At 36.9% G+C, this 26,434-nt stretch overlaps 1 protein-coding gene across 1 annotated transcript; it reads left to right on the top strand.

The window, feature by feature from the left end:
- The first annotated feature begins 88 nt into the window (after nucleotides 1-88).
- HDDC2 (HD domain containing 2) lies at nucleotides 89-22,467 on the top strand. Its single transcript, XM_049771150.1, has 6 exons — nucleotides 89-164; nucleotides 4,523-4,644; nucleotides 6,606-6,708; nucleotides 12,224-12,292; nucleotides 20,035-20,173; nucleotides 22,314-22,467. Exons 1-6 carry the CDS (start codon nucleotides 102-104, stop codon nucleotides 22,409-22,411), a joined length of 594 nt encoding a protein of 197 aa, XP_049627107.1. The 5' UTR covers nucleotides 89-101; the 3' UTR covers nucleotides 22,412-22,467.
- Nucleotides 22,468-26,434: the final 3,967 nt, after the last annotated feature.

The raw sequence follows: 26,434 nt of genomic DNA, 5'->3' as shown, positions 1-26,434 counted from the left end.
GTGAGCGGAGGGGAGGGGCCCAGGCTTTGAGGGAGGAGCCTGGACGGAGGAGGCGGGGCAAGGGGCGGGGCTTTCGGCGCGGTGCGACGATTTCTGTCAGGATGGCTGCGGCTCCGGCGGCCCAAAACCTCCTGCAGTTCTTGCGGCTGGTGGGGCAGCTCAAGGTGAGCTCGGACCCCGGGAAGCGGCTCCTCCATCTAGGGCCTGGTCCGGACCTTTCTGTACGGGGAGGAAGAGCGCGTGGGTGCGAGGCCCTGAGGCGGCGGCTCAAGGCCAGGGGGCGCACTCCAGGGGTTGGAATAGCCGCCCGTTCTCCTCGCCTCTGACCTGAGGAGTTGCTGGCGGGTGGGGCTCCTTCAAGTGGAAGGAACAGCACTTCCGGCGCGCAGATATGACGCGAGGCTTTCTGTCTGTCTTGAGTGTCTACGGTGTCTTGGGGCCCACACCCGGTGGTGCTCAGGACTTATTCCTGGCCTCTGCGCCTAGGGCCCCTCTCCAGACAGGGCTCGGTTTCGAACCCGGGCCTGCCGCCGACGTGCAAGGCTAGTTTAGCGCCTTTCCACTCAGCTGTCTTTTGCAGAGAAAACACCTCATGGGCCACTGCCACCCACTGCCCCTCTGGGTCGTGATGGGCAGAATTTCACCCTAGTCCAAAGCAGTCTGAAGGCTTAATCAACTTAGGAGAAGCGTCCATTTCTGAGAGTGAAAATAAGCAGCATCTAAATCAATCGAAAGGAGTCCTGACCTGACCGGGAAGCCTTTAGAATGATGCCTTTATTCCTCGAGTTGCTGAATTTGGAATACAGTCACCTGAAAGTTTTTGGAGTTTTCCACTTTATGTGAAGACAGAGGCCCATCTCCTGCATCTCCTGTAGTTAGGAAACATAAGATGCTTGGCTTTTTTTTTTTTTTTTGGGGGGGGGGGTCTAAAGGGTTTGTGTATGTCTCATCTGTAACAAAGAATAACTAGACTTGTTGGACTTTCAAACACATGTGAACACGCACGCACACACACACACACACACACTCAGCCTTATTTCCTCATCTCATGGTTTATTTGATTGTGGATCAATCATTTTTCTTAGTGAAGCTTTATATACAACTTGTTCATTTATTTTGGGGGGCTTTAAGGGGCCATACCACTGCAGGGATCAAGGCTTACTGACCAACTGATCTCAGTGTCTCTTGGGCAGTGCTCAGGTGACTGTGCATTAAGGCAGCTGGTACCCGGCCTATGCAGTACCTCTAGTCCCTGAGCTCTCAGACTAGTATTAAATCATTTTAAAATAAATTCTGAATCATGACCTTGTTTTTATGTCCTGTTCCCTCCACTTACTTTTGGAAAATCAGTGAATATTATATCATAATAAGTATCATGTGAACACACGAAAAATATATGCTCATTGAACTAACATTGGTTTCTCTCACCAAAGGTGACATCAATCCCCTCTATTTCTCCAAATTTCACCCCAGAATCTTCACGTTTTACCACCAGTCTGTGTAGTTTTTTTTACATTTGTCCTCTTTGTTTATATTTCCCACGAGTGACTTTTCTCCTTTTAACTTATTTTACATGGATAATGCCACTTAAGGTTCACTCAGGTTGAGATCAGTGGTAAGATTTTATCTTTTAATTGATGAATATTTTATTGTGAATATATGTCTCAGTTCTTTATCCATTCTGTTGGTGGACATTTAGTTTTTTACCATATCGACTATTATGACTAGAACAGCAAGCACCATAGGGGTGCATATTTCTTTTCAAATTGGTGTTTTATATTGTCTGCATGAGTAGAACCAGACAGATGACTAAATTGTAGTTTCCAATGTTCAAGGAATCTATCCAGTTTTTCATATTATTGCCTCAATTTACATGCCCACCATGGTGTCCGAGGGTCCTTCCTTTTTCTTCACATCCTGCCAATTGTATCTTGTTTCTGATAGTCATTCTGGCAGATATGACATGAAATCTTACTATTTTTCTTATTTTTTGTTGACCCATCTATTTAATTCTCCTTTGTGAAGTGCCTATTTGTGCCTATGACCACCTTTACCTGTCTGCTTATAAAGTTTACAGATATTTTCTCCATAATCAAACTTTCTCTCAATGTGAAGAAGAGTTTTGGTTTGATTTATTTACTTTTGAAAATTTGTTTCTGGGGCCGGAGAGATAGCACTGCTCTAGGGCGTTTGTCTTGCAGGTGGCCGAGGGACCCGGGTACGATTGCTGGCATTCCATACGGTTCCCCGAGCCTTCCAAGACCGATTCCTGAGTGCAGAGTCAGCAGTAACCCCTGAGTTCTGCAGGGTGTGGCCCAAAAAGCCCCCAGCCCAAATTAAATTAAAATAAAATAAAAAAGAAAATTTGCTTCTATTTCCCTTTGCTGTTGGAGATGAATCCACAAAGATATCACTAAGGTTATGTCAAAGGCTTTATCATCCAGGTATTCTTTCTCTGTGTTGTTTTTGACCTACATTAGGATTTAACCTTAGCTCTGTACTCAGAAAATCACAACTGGTGAGTTTAGGGGGCCATATTTTTGCCAGGGATCAAATCAGCATAGAGTGCATGGAAGTACATTACCCTGTACTATTTCTAGGGCCCTTCTGTGTCCCAAGGTTTTAGATCTTGTATTTAAACTTTGAATCCATTTTGAATTTATTTCTTTATGTGGTAGAAGATGATGGTCTGGTATTACTCTTGCGCATTGTGCTATTTTTCTGGGATGTTTATTTAAAAGATTCTTATTTATTGTATAAGTATTATTTTATACATAGGTTCATTTCTGGTTTCTTAATTCTATTTAGTGTATCTTTTTATTCTATAGTGTGTTCTTTTTTTTTTATTGTTGTAGCCTTAAGTTTACTACAGTAAAATTGGAGACAAAGACCATGATAGTCATTTTTGTTCTTTTTAATTAAAGATTGCTTATGTGATTGAATTTTGTTTTAGTTCCATACAAATTTTAAGATTGTTGATTTGGTTTTACTTCTCTGAAAGATGCTGTTTGAATTTTTATAGGGATTCTATTGACTCTATAATGCTTTAAGTAAAATGATCATTTTAACATTAGTTTTTCTCATCCATGAGCTTATATCTTCCCATGTTTTTGTGACTTCTTTGATTTTTTCCAGTGTCTTGGTTTTCAGTGTACAAGAATTTTGCTTTCTTGATTAAATATATTCCTAGATATTTATTTTTGATGTTGATTTTAGTGGTGTCATTTTCATAATTTTCCTTCTGCTAGTTTACTGCATATAAAAATGAAATATTTTGTTGATTTTGTAGCCTGCACCTTTACTGAATTCATTTATTATTTTCATTAAGTTTTTGGTAGAGCCTTTAAAATTTTTCTTTGCAAAATCTCAAGTCATTTCTAGTTTTAATTTTTATCTTTTCCAATTTGAATATCTTTTTTTATTTATTTTTCTTATCAATATTGTGACCAGGATCCCTAGTAAGAGACTGTTAATGATAGTGGTGAGATTGAGCATCCTATCTTGTTTCTGATTTGGGATTTGGAAAAAACCTACAACTTTGACCATTGAGTATTGTGTTTTATAAATGGGCTTCTCATATGTGATCATTATTATATTTAGAGATGTTTATTTTTTACTGATAATATTTTTAAAAATACAATAACTACCTCCAATCAAATGTTTTTTCTGCATATGAGATAAATATATCCTTTTTATCCTTAGTTTTATTGATATAGTATATCAGATGATTTACATATATTGACCCATCTTTATTTCCCTGTAATAAATCTTGGTTCTTTTATATGAACTTTTTAAGGTGCTGTTTCATTTGGATTGCTTATATTTTGTATATTTTTTTCTGTTTATGAGATATATTGACATCTAATTTTCCTATTCATTTGTGCTCTTGTATGATTTGAATACTAGGGTAATGTTAAATATGTAAAAGTGGTAGGTATTTCCTCACTTGATGTTTTTTTTTAAATTTAGGTTAGAATTATTTTTTTAGAAGGATAGGGATTCTATCTTTGGAAATTTGTTGGAAAGCACCACTGTACTAGTCTGGTCCTGGGCTTTTTAATAGTTTTTATCCTTTGATTTCTTTGTGACTCAGTACATGTTGTTTAAGTGCTATATATCTGTGCTTTTGCCAGGTTTCTTCTGTGCTTGATTCAGAACTTTATATAACTGTGTCAAAAAGATGTTTGATATATTATTATTCTTAATTATATTGAGACTTGTGTGCCAATATGTAATCAATCCTTGAGAATTTTGTGTGTACATGAAATAAAGATAAATTCTGCTGCTTTGTGATAATGTTCTGTGTACATATTAATTCCTTTAGTCTATTGTGACATAAATGATTTTCTTTTTTATTTTTTTGTTTGTAAATTGATCCACTGAAGTGAATCCTTAAGTCCTTACTGATCATTGTGTTACTATCAGGTTTGTTTACTTTATTTTTGTTTTTGTTTGTTTTTTGGGGGGAGGGGGATGCAGTTTAAAAATGCTTATTTTATTTTCTCTGCTTTATTTTCACCAGAGAGTTCCACGGACTGGCTGGGTATACAGAAATGTAGAAAGTCCAGAGAGTGTATCAGATCACATGTACAGGATGGCAGTTATGGCTCTTGTGACCAAAGATGAACATCTTAACAAAGACCGGTAAGCTGACTTGAACTCTAATGATTGTTAGAGTCTTTGGTCTGAAGGATTACAGTACTTTTCATGACTGAAGTCTGTGTCATTATTATCTATTGGATAATTTATATGTCAGAAAAATTTAGTCAAAATATACAGATTCAGGATATGGGAAAAGGAAACTATGTGTTTGAATGCTTCAGTTATTATAAACAGCACTATGGGTTTTTTCTTGAAAATATGTTCCATAGTTACAAGAAACAAAAAAGTGATAATAGGGCTTTTAAAGTCCTGAAGGTTAGTGTGAAATGTATAAAATTTTAAAATTATGTTGGTAAATATGTACTTTTTGAACCTAGTTCCTTTTTACAATAGCAGCACCTATTTTTGAAGTGTGTAATTTAGTGATGTGTGCAAAATAAAGTTGAGAAAAGATATCTTCTCTTATATCAACAAGTATTTAAATTGCTTTTTGAGTTCAGTTTTTTTTTAATATGAGACAGTAAATCAATTCTAGATTAATTATGTGGGTTCAAACAAGTATAAAATAAGTTACTTTAGAAAATTAGCAAGCTATTCTCAGGAGACAAAATCTGAGTTGAGCTCTGAGGAGCTGACTAGATGGAGAGAAGAGATAGAGAGCAGAGGCCTGACAAGAGGTGCTTAGAAGTATATGTTGGAAATGATAAATTAATCCATTTTATTGCTACACGGGATTTGTTAGGGATCCCAAGAAGTCCTGTTACTTCGTAGGTGATATGAAACTGAAAAAAAATATTGAAGACAATACAGAGAGAATAGTTTTAAATGGAAATGAACCTAAAACTAACCTGAAATTTGAACTTGGTAAGAGAGACTGTAGGCAGTCCCCTCCCTATTAGGCTTTGTATTGCCTTGGTAATGCGGGGGGGGGGGGGGGACATAAAACAGAGTTCTCTATGGTCTGTTTCTCTGGATTTGCTTTTGTTGTTTTGACATCAGTTACTCTTATCACTAATCATTATCACTAATGACTATAGTTATTTGTTGAATGATCAGCATGTGCCAGGAACATAATTGAACAAATTAATTTGTATACCAAAAGTTTTTAATCTCATTATTATTAATTCCTCCACTTTTTCTGTTTATAGATGATAAAATGAAGGAAGACAAAACTGAGGATCCAGAGAAATTTAGTAATTTGAAAACTTAGAACTAATAAATGTTGGTTTCTGGGTTCAAATTCAGGATCTATCCAAATCTACCCCAATTCTCTATTAAGGGCCTTATGTAGAGGCTTGACTAGAGCTCAGATGAAGAAGTTGCCTTTTATGGTTTGATTCCTAGCTTCTACTACAAAATAAACTAATAAAAGGACTCATTTTGACATCTAACATACATTTGGGATATAATTATTATAGTTTTAATGTGTGTTTGGGGATTAGGGGGAGCAATATTGGGATACCCAATGATGTTCGACAGCTTCTTCAGGTTCTCTGCTTAATTATCACTCCTAGCTGTATGCTCAAGATCAGACTGAATTAGCTGTATGTAAATCAAGTCCTTTAGCCCCTGTACTATTTCTCCAGCTCTGACTCTAATTTTTGTATCAGTGATTAAATGTTGTAATGTAGTGGTTTTCATCTGCTAGTCCATGGACTGGCTCAGCTGTGAAAAGGTTGAAAACCACTACTACCACCAGATATTCTGACTTTCTAGTTTTAAATTATTAAATGTTTTAATTTGCTATTTTGGGAAACCAACCATGTTTTAAATAAATTCATGTGAACAATACCCTCTTAACTTTAACCATGTAATATGTTAAATATTAAGTAGCACTTTTTATCCAGAACTGTTACAGGCTGGCAGAATATAATTAATTTAGAAAATACTGTATTTAACTACTCTGAGGGTGGAGGGAAAATAGAGCATATTATGTAACTTCAAAACATAATGAAGGAACTTATAATTACTATAATTCTGTATAATTAACTTTTTTTAAGCAGATGTATACGTCTAGCCCTCGTTCATGATATGGCAGAATGCATCGTTGGGGACATAGCACCAGCAGATAATATTCCCAAAGAAGAAAAGCATAGGCGAGAAGAGGTCAGTGTAAAAATTAACTCTACAGAAGACCCTCCAAAAACCTCATCCTGAGGCAAAGCTAAGTTTATTAGACCACCTGTGACAGTTAGGGAGAACATAGTCTTCACAGAATCTTAGGAAGGTCTCAGAAAAGATAATGATGGGATTGAATATTTCTAGTTTTGAGGCCTGGCTGGATACTTAGATCTTACAAGATGGGCAACTAGTTGGAATTACATAGAGTTCAAGACACAATAGTTTGGAATTGGTCAGATTGGTGAGGCAAGGTTTCTGAGAGTATTGAAGAGTAAGATATTAGTTCTTATTCTATTTTGAATTGTTTACAGTCTTATCTTACAGAAAATAAGGGTATCTTGGAGTAAGCAGCAAATTTGTGTTTGCTTGTTCTCAGCCTTGTTTACCAGAAGAACAGGAAAAGATGTCTGCTCCCAGTCTTATTTAATGCAGGTAGCGTTAGTGCTGTTGATTTCAGTTGTCTTTAGTATGTAGACAAACACACTTTCATTAGAACAATAGAAATAGCTGGAACTTGAAGGATTACTTCAATAGTTAAGGTCTGTATAGAAAAGTTCTTTATAAATCTCAAGTTCTCTATAACTACCACTATTACTTATTATTTAAGGAATATTTTTCTTTAAACATTTATTTTTATTAAATAATTTTGAGATACAGAGTTAAAAATTTGTTGATAATTGAGTTTTGATCCATACAATGTTCCAACACCCATCCCTTCACCAGTTTCCATTCTCTGCCACCAATTTCCCCAGTTACCCTTTTATCAATCCCACCCACAGCCTTCCTCTATGGCAAATAATCTTTCTTTCTCTCTTTCTTTCTCTTTCTCTCTTTTTATTTTAGGTACCATGGCTTGCAGTACTGTTACTGAAGGAGTATTGGGCATATCACTTTACTTAATTTCAATTCCTAGTTCTTTTGCAGCATGATCATTTCTAGATATTATTACTTTAGTGGTGCCTTCTGTGTCTTAACTGCATTTTCCACTCTTTATTTCTATTGTCTTTGGATATTATTCTCATATGATATATTTTTATTTTTTATCCTAGGATGAGTGTGATCACTCTATATCTGTCCATCTTTAAGGAATTTTAAATTCCTTAAAATTTTAAATTTTAAATTTAGTGGCTAAACATAAAAATACATTTTTATTAATACAAAATGAATTAGATATTGAACTATTGTTAATTAGAGCTCTAAACCAGATGTCAATGAGAAAGATATAATTGAACCAGTAATTGAAAAATCTAGAACGTTTATATTTGTCTGTGTGTATATTTCTAGTGGTTGGCACCCAATTCAGGAATTTCTGCAATCTCCTTTTATTTATTTTATTTTATTTTTTTGGTTTTGGGGTCATACCCCGCAGTGCTCAGGGGTTACTCCTGGCTCTATACTCAGAAATCGCTCCTGGCAGGCTCAAGGACCATATGGGATTCAAACACTATCCTGTATGCAAGGCAAATGCCCTACCTCCATGCTATGTCTATGGCCTCTACTTTTAGGATTTGGTTCCAAGTTGTTAGGTGGATGGATCTTTCATAAAGATGGTCTAAAAGGATAGGTTGGTTTAAATAGACAGCCTTAGGACTGAAACAGAATGCATTTCAGTAGCCAACTACATCTTTGTCCTTGTAGAGGCAAGAACATTTACAGGGAATTCCAGTTTTGGACTTAAAATTCATCTTACATCTTACATTATGTAAACATGGGAAATAATGTTAGGAATGAGTGTTTCCTGCTGAGTATAGTTCTAAAAATGCTCATTAAGAATCATGAAAGAGGGCCGAGAGTGATAGCATAGTGCCTTGAGTGCCTCCAGGTATGACCCAAAAACAAAAACAAAACAAAACAATCATGAAAGCATGTTGAAAAGCAGGAAGCTAAAGAAATATTTCTCTATAGGAATCTGTACTATAATGGTAAGTAAATAATTTCTCAATTGATTAGTAGAATAAATACCAAATATCAGTTATTATTAAATATCAGTTAGCTCAAGTACTGACATTAGAAATAAAGACAAGGAAGACTGGTTCTTAATAGAAATCTTGCCACCGTGGCGTGAGGCTGTGAGGGTGGTTTGGTCAAGAAGGGACCCCTATGACATTGTTAGTGGGAAATGATCTCCCTAGATAAGAACTGGTGCTAAAATGATATAAACTCTATGTATGATAATCTCTCAGTAACAGTATTTTAAACCAGAATATCTAATAGGAAAAAGAAAAGTGTCTGCTATAGAGGCAGATGCGAGGGGGCAAGTGGGAAACTGGGGACATTCGTGGAAGGACAATGGTGAAGGGATGGCTACTTGAACATTGTTGGGCTGAAACTCAGTCATGAACAACTTTATAACTTGGAACCTCACAGTGACTCAATAAATAGCAACAACAACAAAAAATCAACTCAGAACCTTCTGGAATTAAAACAAAGTCAAAAGGGAGAATTTCCAACATGGGAATTTAGAGAAAACCTGCTACTTGCCCTGACAAAAGCTGGTTCATGGCCAGTGATACTTCAACGGTACTGAGCAATAGATCCAGGCATGGATGAAAACTTTTTTGGAAGTGTCTAGAGTGAAAGTACAGCATATAGGGTGCTTACCTTACACGAGGAGGACTGGAGATCAATCTCCAACATCTAAGAGCACCAGCTACTCTCAAAACCAAAATAAATAAATAAAAAGGAAAATTATTTGGCTTCATTAAACTTCCTGGCTGTTGCCCTCTCTTTTTGATTCACATAAAAACAAATATAATCAGAACAGCCAGGGAAACATTGAAAGAACCATAAGTTCTTGGATAATAAGCCAAAGACTTAGAGAGTGTTGTTAATTCTCTTGCCTCTTCTTGCTGCTGGGTAGGATTTGGGAAGAGAGAGAAGGATCCGGGAAGTGAGCAATTCTTTATGCAGATGGTGTTTATGAACAAGATTTGGATGTCTAAACCATGCATTAAAATAATTAAAGGAGGATTTCTTGGCTTGAGGTGGAAAGCACATAATGAGAACCAGGAAGCATCATTTATCCGGAGGCTAGCTAACTGTATCAGGTCAGCTTTAAATTGAAGTAGGAGGCAGGGAAAATACTATTATTTGGAAGGATGATTGGCTTGGAGGAGAATAGATATTAAAATGAAAGGGAAAATGAAAGCCTCGAGAAAAATTTGGGGGTAAAAGCAATACTTGTAATTTGACTTCCCTAAGCAGGATAAAATAAACTATTATAACCCAACCGGGTACATGATGTGTAATAGGGATTATCAAGATATAATATAATAGATATTCTATCAAGATATAATAGACCTTTCATCTAAATTATGGCAATGACAGCTTTACTCCTTTGCAAAGGGAAAAGACATTACCTTCTGTCAGAAAGTAGAACCATAGTGGTTCTGGCAGTTAAGTCAGTGAAGGACAAGGAGTTTAAAACGAGATGAATCAATCTATTATAGGAGTGAGTTCTTGAACATTACAAAGTGGAGAAAATAAAAGATATGTACAGTGACTATTTTATAGACTGCTTATTAGATGTCAAATAATAAATGTTTAATATATATCAACTACTTAATTCTCACAAGATTTCTTTCAGACAGGTTATGAACATAGAGCCCATTTTAAAAATGAGGACCCTAAAGGACTAAAGGGTTAAGTAACTTGCTCAATCCCATCTTAATGTATACTTTGCAATATAGATTGCAAACTGCTATACCTTTTAGCTTAGTAATGTGTAATTGATGGGTGCATGATGAAAAATATATGCTAGATGTTTGCCATAAAACAAAGACAAGCCATTTGCTGTAAATTTTATTTGGCTCAGAACTTTGACATATGAGAAATTTTGACTCTAGATGTCTGTGTGAACAAGGTAAAACTCCATTGAGAAGTGGGACACGGCATACCAGCAGGAATGGAAACTTGTGTACTGTGCTTAAGGGTGATGAATTCACGAAAATTCATAGGAACAGATGAGCTTGATTCTCTGACTTATGGTACCCAGTTTAAAATACTGACTAAGTAGTTTCAAAATGTATTCTGATATCAGTGAACTTAGATTTAGAAAATTATTACTCAGTATCAGGAAGAAAGCACTCAAATGTTTATTTCTTGGCTTTTTATTTTTAAAAGTATATATGGAGTTTCATTCTCAGGAAGCTCATTAATTAGTGAATTAATTGTGATCTCCAAGAAGCTAATTCAGTCTTTGGCTGCATTAAAGAAATATAGTATCACACATGACAGAAGCAGTGACTCTATTCCATTTCTCCTGAGTCAGATTGCATATTTATTGGTTGCTAAATCTCATGCTGGATATATCACTTTAAATGGGATAAAAGTCATAAAAAGGAAGTGGTTGGTTCTATAATTTTATTTATGATTTTATATATAACTTTATTCCTTTAATTAATTTGTATCCAGGATCTATGGGAGAAGAAGTGGGGAGTTCTTCTGTTTTCATTTTGTTTTGTTTTGGTGCCAGGGACTGGGCCCAGGGCCTCAGCCTATGAACATATGTTCTTGATATCCTTGGCTCCACTATAATTTTTATTACCAATAATAAGTATATGTGGAAATAGTCTACTGTTTTTTTTCCCCAGCCATTTGATTTTGTACAAAATCTTTATGTTGCCAAATGTGGTTTATAGCCATATTTTTTCCCAAGGAGCCTAACATCTGTGGTCAAAGAACTGAAACAGATTAAGAGGTGTAGAATGAAGATATGAAGGAATTTAAAGTCATGAGATTGAGTGATAGACCGCATGTACCCCAAATGTGATATTTTAGAAAGGTATTGGAGCAACACAAAAATGAAGAACAAGATGGTAATGATGATGGATGCTGATGATGCTAGCAGAGGCTAGAACTTCAAATATTTGAAATAAATCCAGGATACCTTCTGTTTTCATGAAAGTTCTATTTTATTCCTTTTTTAATGTGTTTTGGCTGACTTTGGGGCTTCTACTTATGGTGTCTTTCTCCCAGCCTCAGCTGGGACATTCATATGGCCCCTGTGTGACTAGTTTGTGTTACAGGGCAAATCTCTGTGGCCATGGGGATTCTGACTCAGTTGGGTCATTGTCTTTCTGCTTGAAACTAAATGATGTCTGAGAAGGAAAGTAGGAGGAATGGGCATAAACATAGTTTAAGAACTACAGGGACAGTTTGCAGCTTCATAATCAAAGTATGAAGCTGGGAGTAGCTCCACACCTTAATATGTGTAGTGATCATACTATACCCAACACCATAGTCCTTTGCCCTTTAACAGCCTTTTCAGCATGTATTAAAGCCTACAAATGCTACCATGTTATTTCCATTATGTTAATGAGAATAGCTGTTCATTTTTTGCAGAATTTTACAATTTTTCACTAAACATATTAATAATTATCCAGTATAGAGCAATGTATTCTACTACCCTATAAGTCTGAGCATGTTATTTGGCTTTGGGAAATCAGTTATTGACTTAAATAAATATGAATATGATTTAAATAATGATTTGCTCTTTCAGGAGGCGATGAAGCAGATAACACAGCTCCTACCAGAGGATCTCAGAAAGGAGCTCTATGGACTTTGGGAAGTAAGTGTATAAAATGGCAGCTGTTTATTGTAACTTAGTTTGTTTTGTTCATTGATGTCTTGGCTGACTTACATTATCTTAGACATTTGTCCTCTAAATTAGTCTTTTGTGTTTGCATCTATTTCTCACTTCCCAACTGCTACAAGAATTTCTTATGGCAAATACACAGTTCTATAGTCTCTGCTGTTCCCCCTTTTCTTTGTTAACAAAAAAGCCTGGCAAGAATTTTGACCCTTAGATTTCTTGATACATTGCTCTCACTTTGCACCCTGCACACCCCACTTCAGCACAGCCATTTCAGCTTTTGAAAAGAATGTGGGCTATCCTGTTAGGACTTGGTTTGTGTCTCCATCCAAGTTAGTAGTGAGCATCCAGGATGCCCAGTGCAAACTGGGTCTGCTGATTTCAGAACTTTGGCAGTTGACTGGGAGGACCAGCAAGAATACAAAGGAAAATAACTTCTTCGTGTGCTTATGCCTTATCATGGGGTGCTTTTTATTTGTGAAGGAAAAGCAACAATGCCACCTTTCCTACTGTAGATCCTCACTTCTCTTGTTTGAAGCCCTGGATCTATTCTTCATCTTTTCTCCAACACAGCTCTGTCCCTAACTTTTGCTATCCATATTTCTATATTACTCTGTCTTCAGAGCTCATCTCTCCCCCCCACCTCCATTATACCAGAACCTCACCCTGCCTTACTGTATCTTAAGCCACTTTACTTTCATCTCTTTCTGTTTCAGCTGGACCGAAGGAGGACAAATAACATTGTAAGTCAGTAGGAAGTATTGCATAGAGCAAGGACATCGAGCTGGAGAAAGTGGTTCTGAATCCCAGTTCCATTGGCTCCATGCCCTTGCTTCATTCACTGAACTCTGGTCAACCATTTTTCCTCTACAAAATGAGAATAATATAATGCCACATGCACTAAACTTTTTAGGTCATTTACAAAACTCAGATAAACTAGTTTTTGATTTTTGATTTTCTAAAACCTGACTTTATCTGAACTCATTCAGCAGTAAAATCTTATCTGAGTCAATAAGAGGTTGGTTTGTATTTCCACTCATTTCCTTGATGTGTAAATCAATATCCTTATGGAAAGATATTCATCTGTTTGGTAACTGAGTCTTCTCTAGGTCCCATTAGAACTTTATATTTTTACATATTGTCTTCTAAGATTTCAAAAAGCTGAAAACGTAAATAGTTCCAGCCCCTGGGTTTAAGATATTTCCAGTCTCTGGGTTTAAGATAAGGGACCATGGATCTTTTATACTGACCTTGTCAAATAATGGTGAAAATTAAATCTGACAAAGTATGTGTGGTTTACAGCCCAGAGCCTGTTTCAGCTGGCATCTGATACTGATATCTATTATAGCAGTGTTTCTTTAGGTAAAAAGAGTCCCTTGTTTCAAAGTATGTACTTTTAAATGAACTTTGGGACATAGTAAGGTGGGAAATAATGAATTGGAGTCAAGTTGTCTTTTATTCATAAAAGAGAAAAAATATGACACCTTGGCTTATGGCAAGACTAAATTTGAAAGTCTTTTATAAGAATTTGTGCCCTGTGCCTTCTCTTTTCTAGCCATCTCCAAATGGCTAATTAAAGTTTACTATAAAATCTACTTCAGTTATAACAACATCTTCCTAATGAAAAAAATTCAGTCAGTTAAAAAGACATTGGTTATAAAAAATATATATATTACTTAGATTACTATATAATTATTATATAATACATATTATAGATACGTACTGAGCTTATAGGACTTAATAGCTTCTAAATGATTTATAAGTTTTTTTTCAATTTTTTTTTTTTTTTTTGGTTTTTGGGCCACACCCGGTAACGCTCAGGGGTTACTCCTGGCTATGTGCTCAGAAGTTGCTCCTGGCTTGGGGGACCATATGGGACACCGGGGGATCGAACCGCAGTCCGTCCAAGGCTAGCACAGGCAAGGCAGGCACCTTACCTTTAGCGCCACCGCCCGGCCCCTTCAATTTTTTTCAATTTATAAGTTTTGATCCTATCAAAGTCTCTTTAAGTTAACAAAGTTGATTTAAAAAGATAAATCCTATTTCTGAAATTATATACAATCTATAATGAAGACATGCTTCTTTAAAAAAGATATATTTTGAATTTTCTATTCCTTTCATCTATTACATTCTCACGAGTCTATGTGTACTGTTTATTTTGAAAAAAAAAAAAGCCCAAACATTCAAAAAAAAAAAAAAAAGATCTCAGGATAGGAACCCCACCACAGCCACTCTGAGAACATGACAATCCTTTAAAGTTGTCACAGGAAGGCCAACCAACCTCTTAAAAAAGATGCAGTGGTGTACATTTCTTCATTAGTAATACAGGGAGATACTGTTGGTTGGTATATAAGAAAAATTTGACCTTATCTGTTTTTCTTCCTTTCTTTGTCTCACTCAACAGTGCTCAGAAGGCCAATACGAGTGCTGACAATTGAATCTGGGTTGACCATATATAAGGCATGCACATTGCCAGTTGTATTGTCTTTCTGCCCCTGAGCTTATTTATTTTCTGGACCTCACCCTTCATGGTTTGAAAAGGTTGGAAATTCTTATTGTTTTATTTTGGTTTGGGGGTCATACCCAGCTATGCTCAGGGGTCTTGTCTGACTGTGCTTTGGTTGACAGTCCATATTCAGTGCTGAGGATCAAACTGGAATTAGCTATTGTATAAGACTATATCCCTTATCCCTTGTGCTATCTTTTCTGCCCCTATTGTTGGCATCTTTCATGAAGAACCAAAGAGTAAAAATGATGATCTTATTATAAATCAGCCATACTACATTTTTATGCTGGAATTAAAAAAGTGCTTTCATAGAGAAAAATGGCTGGCTTTTTAAGTCTTTATTAGCCACCTGCACACCCCCTGAATGAGTCACAGTTTTACAGTTTTGAAGTGTGAATCTAGAGGGTACTAAGCAGACTGTACATAACAGTTATTCCTCATTTTTTATTTTATAACAAGTGTACACATGTTGCTTGTGTATATGTGTGTGAGTGTCTATGTGTGTATATTTAAGCTCTCTGAAAATCATTACACTAAATTAGGAAGTAATCATCTAATATTGCCCATTGTCTTGTAAAGAGAATTGTCCCCTTTTTTTTTTTTTTTGCCATACCTGTTCAAGTATACTTTTTCAAGAAATAGGGTGACACTCTTTCTATGCATAGTATATGTTTTCTCCAGCTTACAGAATCTTCTGATGAAATAAATAAACTACTGCTCTTTACTTCTGGTAGGTACTTAGTTCTTATGACTCCCTAAATACAGATATTGAAGTTCTAGTACTTTATGCTGTTGTTTGGAGAAAGAATTTTTACAGAGGTAATGAAGTTAAAGTGATTTTGTTGGGTTGAACTGTAACAACTCAACTGTGTCCAAATGAAAAATGGGAAATTTGAACAAAGAGAGAGATTGTGAGAATGCTATATGCACATGAAAGTAGTTCTCTGCATGCCAAGGTGAGCAGCCTGATGGAGACCCTTCCTTCATAACCCTAGGAATAACCAACCCTGCCATTATCATAGTAATGGCAGACCAACTTCTAGCCTTTGAAACAGAGACACAAATTTCTAGTACCTAAGTCACTCAGTTTGGAACCATTTTTACTATGGTCCTAGTGAACTAATGTGCTTCCCCACCTCTATCCAGGACCTGTGACAGTGACAACTTGATTATAGATTACTTCTATTGTAGGTAGGTAGGTAGGTAGGAAGGAAGGAAGGAAGGAAGGAAGGAAGGAAGGAAGGAAGGAAGGAAGGAAGGAAGGAAGGAAGGAAGGAAGGAAGGAAGGAAGGAAGGAAGGAAGGAAGGAAGGAAGGAAGGAAGGAAGGAAGGAGGAAAGAAGGAAGGAAGGAAGGAAGGAAGGAAGGAAGGAAGGAAGGAAGGAAGGAAGGAAGGAAGGAAGGAAGGAAGGAAGGAATGTTTTTCTTTGTCCATGGTCTTTTGGTTAATTGTTTCAAAGCTAAGTGATAAGTGATGTGCCTGTCTTCTTCATCATTTTGTGTGCCATTTTGCTGAACAGTCATTAACTGAGTGAACATCGATAGTTCCACCTTATTTGATATCCTGTCAGTCACTTTTGAGGGGATGGAGCTATAATATTCTGTAATGTTCAAGGCTTGCTCTTTACTCTGAGCTCAGGGATCACTTCTAGTGGTACTCAAAAGACCATATGGAGTGCTGGGAATCAACCCTGCATAGCCGAAGGCAAGGCAAGCACATTGCTCTCTGTACTATCTCTCCAGACCATAGATACTATTTATTAGTAGTAAGGGAAGGTCTTAGTTTTTCAGAGCTGCTTTAGCAATACCACTAACTTGCATGATTTGAAACAACGACCAAAAATAAAACCAAAATATAATTTCATAATTCAAGTTTCTAGCTCAAAATCAAGATGTGGGCATCCCAAAGGCTCTAACAGAGGATTATTACTTTCTTCTCCCTGGCTGCTGGTGGAACTGCCTATAGTGCTGTCTTAGAACCTATCGCTCTATAAGATGCACCTGACCATAAGACACACACACACTTTTGGGAGAAAAAGTGTGCCTTAGGGTACGAAAAATACGGTACATATATATGTGTTACTATGCCTGAATTGGACATGGGACCTCATGAATAACTCTCCAGTTGAGTCACATCCCTAACTCTTAGATGGGTCCTGATATCACACTTCCAGCTTGCAAACACTGGCTCTTCTGTTGTCTCTGTGATAACAATAAGTGATGTACTACTTTTTGTGACAACAAATGTGCAACTTAATAAACCACTTTACCTCAGTTTATTCATTTAGAATTGATGATTAATCATAAATGCCTATATTTATTAGTCTTGTTTAGCCATGAAATAAATATAGAAAACAAATAGAATATTGTCTGGCATTTAGAAAACTATATTTCCTCTCTTTACTCTTGTATTTTGTTTTAAGAAAATACTGTCATTCTGTAGGCGTGGATCTTACAATGGTACTAGTTACATAGAAAATGCCAGTTGATTGATGAATATTAATTATGGCTGTTCACCACTATAAATAGTTTTCATCCCAGAGGGTCATGTGTATTTAAAGCAATTAAGCATCCTTGATTATAATTGTTTGCCGTAGAAGTATGAAATCAAACTTCAGTAAGAGAAAATGTCATTTTTTCCCTCAATGTTTCACCAAAAGATGTCCATCTACCATTATGCATTTTGAAATTACTTTTACTCTTAATGGAATATTAATGGGGCCTTAGGAGGTACTATTTCCCACTTCCTCCTCCCCTGCCCCATTGCTGAATGCCCCGAAAACCATCTGTCTTTGGTTTCCACCCACTTCCACATTTCTTTCCTCAAAATTTCATCAATGGAAAATACAGTTGGGTTAACCAGTACTCTTTACAAACAAGTTTCCTGGGGCTAAAGAGATACAGCATCAGATTTTTCTTGCACAAACTGGGTTCTTAATCATCCCATTTGGTCACATAGAGTCAGCAATAAGTCCTGAACATTGCTCTGGGCATTTGAGTGTGGCCCCCAAACAAAACAAACAATAAAGTTTCACTATTCTGTCCTTGGAAGTATTTGTACTATTTTGGCTCTTTGGAGTGTGGAGGCATGAGTGGCTGTGATTTTAAAGCCAAATGATCTGTATTTTCTTGAGGGAGAGTAAAAATGCCAGAGATAAGTTTCATCTCTATCCACATTTAGTTTGGAACAGCCTTTTCCCAAAGGAAATGTCTGCACCTTTATTTTGGGAGGAAATACAATAACTTACATTTTTATTAAAAAGACCAACATCTTATGATTCAATGTGGTCAATGGGAGAATTAAATGAATCAAATAAAACAAAAGTGAACTTTAGATCATAAAATCATGTAGAGTGACCACAGAGAAGTGGGCTATAGGAGGGTAATTCATGGCAGGTGGGACAAATGTATTTTGGAGGAAAGAATTAGATCTTCAGTGGTAAAATTGATGTTATATGGACAGATGTTGATTTATAATGATACATACCCAAAATTTATTTTTAATAGATGGAAAATGTAATTTACCAGAACTTATTGTAAAATGTGTTGTATTTCCTAGTGCTCTTAAAATCTTTGTTTTCTCTTTTCAGGGTTCGGGGGTAGGAAATAATCTTGAACCAGTTTCTTTTTGTTAAATAATAGGCTTGAATTGATTAAATATATAAATGTAAGTATAGATAAACAAAAGCTCATCATTTTCAGTGCCGTTTAAATAAACCAAATGTACTTGGTTTTATATCCTAATACTTTCCCTTGATAGCTTTAAGGTCTGTCAAATCAAATAGCTGCCTTGTGGAGAATAAGGCATCTCATAAAATCCAGGAGACCTGTGATTCACATCATAGCACCCTGCCAAACAGCATGACAGGTTCATTATCTGAACACATCTGGGGTAGAATTCCAGATGAGAACCTTGCTGGATAGCCAGTTGGGAACACTGGGGTCTAACAAAAGAATGGTTCTACTAGCTTAATTGAGACATGTGCTTGTATGAACTGTGCCAGCTATATGATGCAGATTTCCTAGAACTTTTTATTCAGTTGCACAGAGGAGGGAAGAACCAGTGGGGAGATGCAAAGGTCTTCACTGCCTTCCCCAGGGGCACATTCACACACCCACATGCATGGAAATTCCCAGGTCCTGATTAACCCTGTCTTATTGCAGCATGACTTATTAAAATGTCCCTATTTGAAAGGTAAAGACAGAGATTTCCAGTGTAAATGGTATTCAAAACTAAATGAGAAGGCTAGAAAGTTACTTAAAAGGAGAAAGCCGGACATTAAATGAAGTTAAAAATAATTTTAAAAACATAGATGAAATATTAACTTGAGTTAAAATAGGAAACACAAGGAGCTGGGGATATAGTGTAGTAGATAAGGCATTTGCCTTGCATACAGCCAACCAGGAGGGATCAAACCCAGATACCCATATGGTTCTCTATACCTCCCCAGGAGTGAACCCTTAAGCCAGGAGTATACCCTGAGCACAATCAGGTATGGCTTCAAATCATAAACCACAGGTGCAGAGCAACAGTACAGTGGGTAAAGCACTTGTCATGCATGCAGCTGACATTCCTGGTTTGATCCAGGCACACATAGTCTCCCCAGCATTGCCAAGCGTGATCCCTGTGTGCAGATCTGTGAATAAGTCAAGCACCACTGAGTGGCTCCAAATATCAAACAAATATAAAACACTTGGATAAAGGACTAACAGTGGAATTAAAGACAAAATATTAAACAGAAAAGAGCTTGGAAGTGTTCATACAGACAGCTCAGTAGAATCCATGGAATTGTGGACATAGCCTTCTTTATGGATTGCCAGTGTGTAGCTGTGAACTTGCAGGTGGAACTCTGCAATGTTGGTATGTGGATGTGTATGCAATGGAAAAATGTGGCTAACCCATAATGTTCTTTCACTGTGACTTTAATTTTAGGTATAAGAATCAGAGTTTCGGGGCCGGGCGGTGGCGCTGGAGGTAAGGTGCCTGCCTTGCCTGCGCTAGCCTAGGACGGACTGCGGTTCGATCCCCCGGTGTCCCATATGGTCCCCCAAGAAGCCAGGAGCAACTTCTGAGCGCATAGCCAGGAGTAACCCCTGAGCGTCACAGGGTGTGGCCCAAAAACCAAAAAAAAAAAAAAAAAAAGAATCAGAGTTTCCCTTAAGCACCCTGTACTTCAGTACTAATTAAGTTAATTTTATTGTCTCTTTACTAGGAATATGAGACCCAATCCAGTGCAGAAGCCAAGTTTGTGAAGCAGTTGGACCAGTGTGAGATGATTCTTCAAGCACAGGAATATGAAGCCCTGGAGAACAAACCTGGGAGACTGCAAGACTTCTATGATTCCACAGCAGGTCAGCAGTCTAGATTTTGGTCAGATTTATTCCTGTTTAGCAAGCCACCATTTTGCTACCTTTTCTGGCCCTTTTATAGGGAACATCTGGGAATTACTATGAGTGCTTGACGAGGGGTGGTTGGGTAGACAAGAGTGCTGTAGCCTTGGAGCATGAGCACTGGATTTATGACCTGCCTCTCCCAACTACCATTGCTCAGTGCTTCTGGAGGCCCCTCTTAACCTCTCAGATTTTGTGCCTCTTCATGGTAACAGTCCTTGTTAAGGTAGGTGGAAATGCTTTGTATTCTGAAATTTGCTTTTTAGATGCATTGTATATATAAATTAGAGGAGAAATAGGGACTTAAAGGAAAAACCCAAATAGTTGATATCACTATTTGAATGCTTCACAGTACAGCTCTAGAGTCAGACTGCTTGAATTTTAAATCTTGATTCTGCGGCACACAGTCCAGATCCCCCCAGAGAATTTTTTTTAACATCTTTAGGCCTCAGTGCCCTTATCTTTAAAATGGGAATAATTACAAAAGTGAAAGGTTTTATAATGATGTGGTTGAGTGGAAAATGTGATATAGAGAGAATTTATATTAAGTGAAAATAAGCTCTATCTCTCTTAATCTGTTAGTTTTTAGAGTGAGGAGAAACATAATGCCAGACTGTTGATGGCTGGTGTTGACATTGAATTAGCAAGTTGAAGTATGGAGTTCTTCTGAATAGGGAAGACATGGAAGATTAATTGTGTGGGAAGAAAATCAGGAATCCCATAAGTCAAGAGAAAAGTGTGTTTCAAGATAGAAATTGTACATAGCCATCAGACTATTAATATAGAGACAGTCTGTTTCCTTTCTATGAACAGCATAGGTGGAATAGTGGAAGTTAAAGCTGGAGTGTGCTCAACTTCGGTGGGAGGAAAGGAATGAAAGACTTTAAATGTAAGCTGTACTTTAGAGGATTTACACGGTCAAGTGAGTTGTTTTTTTTTAACACAAAGTAAAGAGACCTATTTATATACTGATAGACATAATCCAGAAAATATGCAGAGTTTTCAAATTATTGGGTTGGGTTCTAATAAACAAATGAATGGGTAATTTGTCTTCTGAAGTAGTTATGATGTACCTGGGGAAGAAGTGACTGAGTTAGAGGGAGAGAGTATATTCCTGTTGGAGTGGAGGTCATAGAACAAATGGGCTAAGTTACTAAAAGAATCTGAAGTTTCTTAATCACCATTAATTATGATTAGTAATGTTAGAGTTTTCTTCAAACTGAAGCTGCTATTTTCCAGATGAAAAATTTGTATGGATGGAGAAGATGGCAACAGGAGGAAAAGTAGTTGTAAAATCTCACAGTAAAAATTTGATAAAGGATGAGCTGGAAGAAATTGTAACAGTATGAAGACAGGTCCAGGTCCTATAGTAAGAGCTGTGTGAGAGAATGACATCTCTTGATAGAACTTCAGAGTGAATTGGATCCATGGGACAATCCAGCAATCATATGAAGAAGAAAGGGAATGATTAGTGAAAAGAACTGATGATAGGAAATAAGTGGCATTGAACTTACTAAGAAATGAACAGTGAGCATCAGATAAGAAAAGACAGAGAAGAGATACTGAATATAATAGTCTTTGACTTTAGAGCTTGGAATTGGTTACTGATTCCCAGAACAGAAACTGGGGAAGACTGAAGAGCAGGGAACAGGGCACAAACCTGTTAGTTTCTGACTAAGTTTGCATTTTTGTTTGTATCCTGGAAAAGTGCTTTCTCCCTTTTTTTGCTTCTAGTCTTTTTCTCTGTAGGTACGTTCTCTGCCTCTGAATTAATTGCCAGTTCTGTTTGAGCAGATTGTTTTCATTTCTGTACTCTGTTCTACTTTGGTTGGGGTTATATGTTGTAAGTATCTCTCCAACTCTATCTCATCATCAGCTTGTTTGAGTATCACTTTTTGTTTTGTGTCATCAGGTGACAGAGTCAAGGCTCTAGGTCACATCCTTTGGCCCCTCTCTAGGATCCGAAATTGAGTTTCTCATTTTCGGGTAGTATAGGTCAGGTCACTAATGACAGCCCCTGGCAGACTCAAGAGTAAGCTAGAGAAACTTATTGTCTTCTCTTATTAATATCCTCTTTTCACCCCTCTCTCTTGCTTTGCAGGAAAATTCACTCACCCTGAGATAGTCCAGCTTGTTTCTGAACTAGAATCAGAAAGAAATTCTGACATAGCTGCCATGGCTCATAAGCCCAACTCCTGAGATGATTCTCCGTGTTGCTTTACTCTTGTAATAAATATTTTATTTTTCTGTTTCAAGCTATTGTGTTTTGATATTGATGGTCTTTTGATTTTTCCCAATGTGAGTCTCTTTATTTTCCACTGCTAGACTTCAGAAAAAAAAGGGGGGGAGGAAATCTAATGAAATTTGGGTGATAAAAGCAGGTACAGAATAGGATATGGTCATAAAAATGCCATAGATAGAGTATCATGGTGTAGGGTTTTTTATGAGCTAAAAAATAAACTTTAAGTTCTTAATGTTTTAACTTTTGAGGGGATTTGATATCATTTCAAGTCATTTTGTTTCACCTGTTGGCTCCTGACCCTTTTCTGTCATTTGGGAATAGAAATTGAGGGATATGATTTCCAAGGCCATGGGTCTTCCTCTCCTATTTTCTATTGTTTAATTTGTTTTGAGAACTTGTTTATAGGAATGTTTAAAATTAGATAGTTCGTGTATTACACAGTAGACCTGTCTATTAGAGTTTTTTCTATAACAGGTTAAGTGATCCATCCTACTTACTTGTAAATGCTGCATATTTGCTGAATGAAGAGGGACAGAAAACAATTCATGTAAATCAGCCCCATATATTTCTGTGGGAGAGTGATGTCTGTTTCTTTGATACAGACTGCCATGGTGAGAATTTTCGGCAGCGTTTCTTTGGAAACTCTTGGCAGTATCCATGGATACCTAGTCTGCAGGAAGCAAGGTGCATGATTTCTTCTAAAGCAGCACACACATGTACAGGCAGCTGGTCTACATCAAAATTGTCTTTCTTTTTTTTTTTTTTTTGTTTTTTTTTTTTTTTTTTTTTGTTTTTGGGCCACACCCGGCGGTGCTCAGGGGTTACTCCTGAGCTGTCTGCTCAGAAATAGCTCCTGGCAGGCACGGGGGACCATATGGGACACCGGGATTCGAACCAAACACCTTTGGTCCTGGATCGGCTGCTTGCAAGGCAAACACCGCTGTGCTATCTATCCGGGCCCCAAAATTGTCTTTCATCGGGCAAAAAAATGTAAGTGGGAGTTATAGAGATAGTACAGCAGATAAAGCACTTTCCTTGTAATCGACTGGCCCAGATTCATGTCATCCCATATGTTCTCCTGAGCACCACCAGAAGTGATTCCTGACAGCAGGGCAAGGAGTAAATCCTGAATACTGTTGGATATGGCCCCAAAACAAAAAATTAAAAAAATTTGAAGTGGTTAAACATTAGCAAAGCCTGATTTTTATTGGAATGGTGAGTAGTAAGGAATGACTCGATCAATCAGTATTTCACTTTTTTCCTGGAATGAGACCATCTACAAAATAGACCCAAATGCAGTTTAGATATAACAAAAAATATTTCTGTATTTCTGAAGTTTTATTTGGGAATGTTTTGTCTATTATTGAAGATGAAACTGATGATTTTGGATCCGTGACAACTTCACAACCTTATCATGAGCTTATCGTGGGGTGAGACAGCAGAGGATGAGCACATATTGATCAGACCCTCCAGGAGCAACTTTGAGGAGATTACTGTTTATTTTAGGTGAAAGTGGGATACTTACACTGGGCTCAGCCAATCAGGCTCAAAGAATTGTGAATGCACAAGACCTTCCAGTTTTATGTTTATATATGAGTGGTAATTAAATGGCTTAGGGGAAAGCAGAATGTGGGCTTTTTTCTAGAGACCAGCTTATACTCTTTCGAAAAGCGCCCAGTGCTCATCTCCCCCATCCAGGAGTGGCCTCTCCTATACAGTTGCCTGTTGAGACTCCATTCCTGGCCTTTGCTGATCTTCCTTGGCAAGAAGCCTCACTGCTTTCCCAGGCCCAGTGACATGGTTATGTTTTCGTAAATTAAAAGACTTTGGAAGTTTCAGTAGGTTAATTTCATGCTAGTCATTTAATCATTAGTTTTCCTTCTACAACCAAATGGAGGTTTACACTCAAGCTATACTTACTAAGGTAAGTATAAGGTAAGATATACCTTGATGCTATAAAAATAATTTAATAAGAAAAGTGAAAATCACCAAAAGAGATACTATTGACATCATAACCATTAGCTATTGATATTTGAGTATTATCACTTGTTTTGTTTTTGTTTTTTTTTCTTGGACTTCACCTCCTACTTAACTGGAATTGTTCTTCTGAGTGATAAATCATGTAATTTTGATGCAGAATAAATTATTATTCCTCAGTTTACTCAACAGAAAAAAATGTTTTTTTTATTTCCTTTGTGGACTGGCATTTCACCAGCTATTGCATAATTCTCAGTGTCCTTTGTATTTAGAAAATGTCCATCTCAAAATGTTCAACATTTTTATCTCAAAGTATTAGGTTGCTACATGCCCTGAGAAGTTAAATGCCTTGTAAAAAATATCTTGGGGGCCAGAGCAGTGGTGCAAATGGTAAGGTGTCTGCCTTGCCCGCGCTAGCCTAGGACTGATCACAGTTCAATCCCTCGGCGTCCCATGTGGTCCCCCAAGCCAGGAAACTGGAGATCAATTCTGTGAAAGACTTGAAATGTCTTTTTGGTTTCTTTTTATATACACTTTTTATGGTATGAACAGTAAAAATATAAAGTATTTCCAGAAAATTCATACTAGGAGTTTCACCATTCTTGGGGCTGGAGAGATAATACAGCTGGGAAGATTCTTACTTTGCACATAGCCAGCCTGGGTTTGATTATAGCATCCCATATGGTTCACTGAGCACTGCCAGGAGTAATTACCTGAGTGCAGAATCAAAACTATCACCTGAGTGTAACCAGGTATGTCCTCCTCCCCAAGAAAAATGTTTTACCATTCTTATTTGATGATAATCAAAATTAACTATATAGGACGAGAGTGAGAGAGTTAGCTGGCAGAGCACTTGCTTTGCACTCAGTCTACCTGGGCTTGATTCCCTGGCACTCCATATGGTCCTTAGATCCCTGAAGGCGAAGCTAGGTGTAACCCTGAACAGTAATATTTGTGGCCCCACCAAAACAAAAAGAATTTTACCAAATGTGAATTGACATTTTATTTAACACTATTTAGATAAATGGTTTTGTATTTATTTTTAAAGGCAGCATTTTTAGGCCTGTAGTTTGGGCCATTCCTGGTCCTCCTGGGCAACTCCTGTTTCTGCTTGTGCTCAGGATTCACTACTGAAACTATTAGCCTTGCTGGGAATTGAACCATATTAGCAGAATGCAAGGCAAGTAAATGCCTTAACCTCTGTACTATCTTTCTATACATTTAATAAGCACTTTAAGACCATAATTTCCGTCTTATCACATCCAAACTTTAATTTGACAAGAGTTAATAATTGAAACAACAGCATTATATACTGAGTTTTAATAATTTTCAAACTTGGATATAATTTTGGAACAAATATAATGAAACAAAATTGTAGCTTAGGTTTTCAGTGTTCTCTTCATGGTAATTGGTGTGAGTGGTGTAACATAACAATGTTTCATAGTAAAGTTCTATTTTTTATGTTTCAAGAACAAGTCTGTAAAAGAAAAATGTAATTTAGTATTAGATGTCTATTTCTTTGCTAAAAATCAGTGTATGAAATAGTTTAATATCCAGTTGCAGCATGCATATGACTTTTACCCTCAATCTGGTAGTATTTTATAAGTGATAAGTGCTTATATTATAGAAGTTAACCTATATTCTTTAAAAAGTGGGTTCATTTTTATAACCATTATGGACACTGAAATTCTATACTAAATTCAGATCAAAATGTATTGAGATAGAATTTTGTTGTGCCATAATTTTGTATTCATCTTGAACTAAAGTCATTTTGATTTGTGAGTAAAAGGGTATATTCATTTTCAGTGTGCTTTTAACATTTGTGGAATACTTAACATACTGTATGTGAACTGATGTCAGCAGGATGGGCTTGTACTTGCAGTGAAAGAAAAACATCTCTTGTGAAAAAAGAAATGTACACAAAGATGACATCACCAACTGATTTGTTTGCCCATTGGAGTTTTGTTAGCACATTGAAGTGATATGGTTTATTCAGATACATC

The sequence above is a fragment of the Suncus etruscus genome, chromosome 4 (genome assembly GCF_024139225.1).
Source record: "Suncus etruscus isolate mSunEtr1 chromosome 4, mSunEtr1.pri.cur, whole genome shotgun sequence".
In the NCBI taxonomy this organism is placed as follows: Eukaryota; Metazoa; Chordata; class Mammalia; order Eulipotyphla; family Soricidae; genus Suncus; species Suncus etruscus.
The sequence above is the reverse complement of the archived record's forward strand: the minus strand, read 5'-3'. Positions and strand labels throughout refer to the sequence as shown.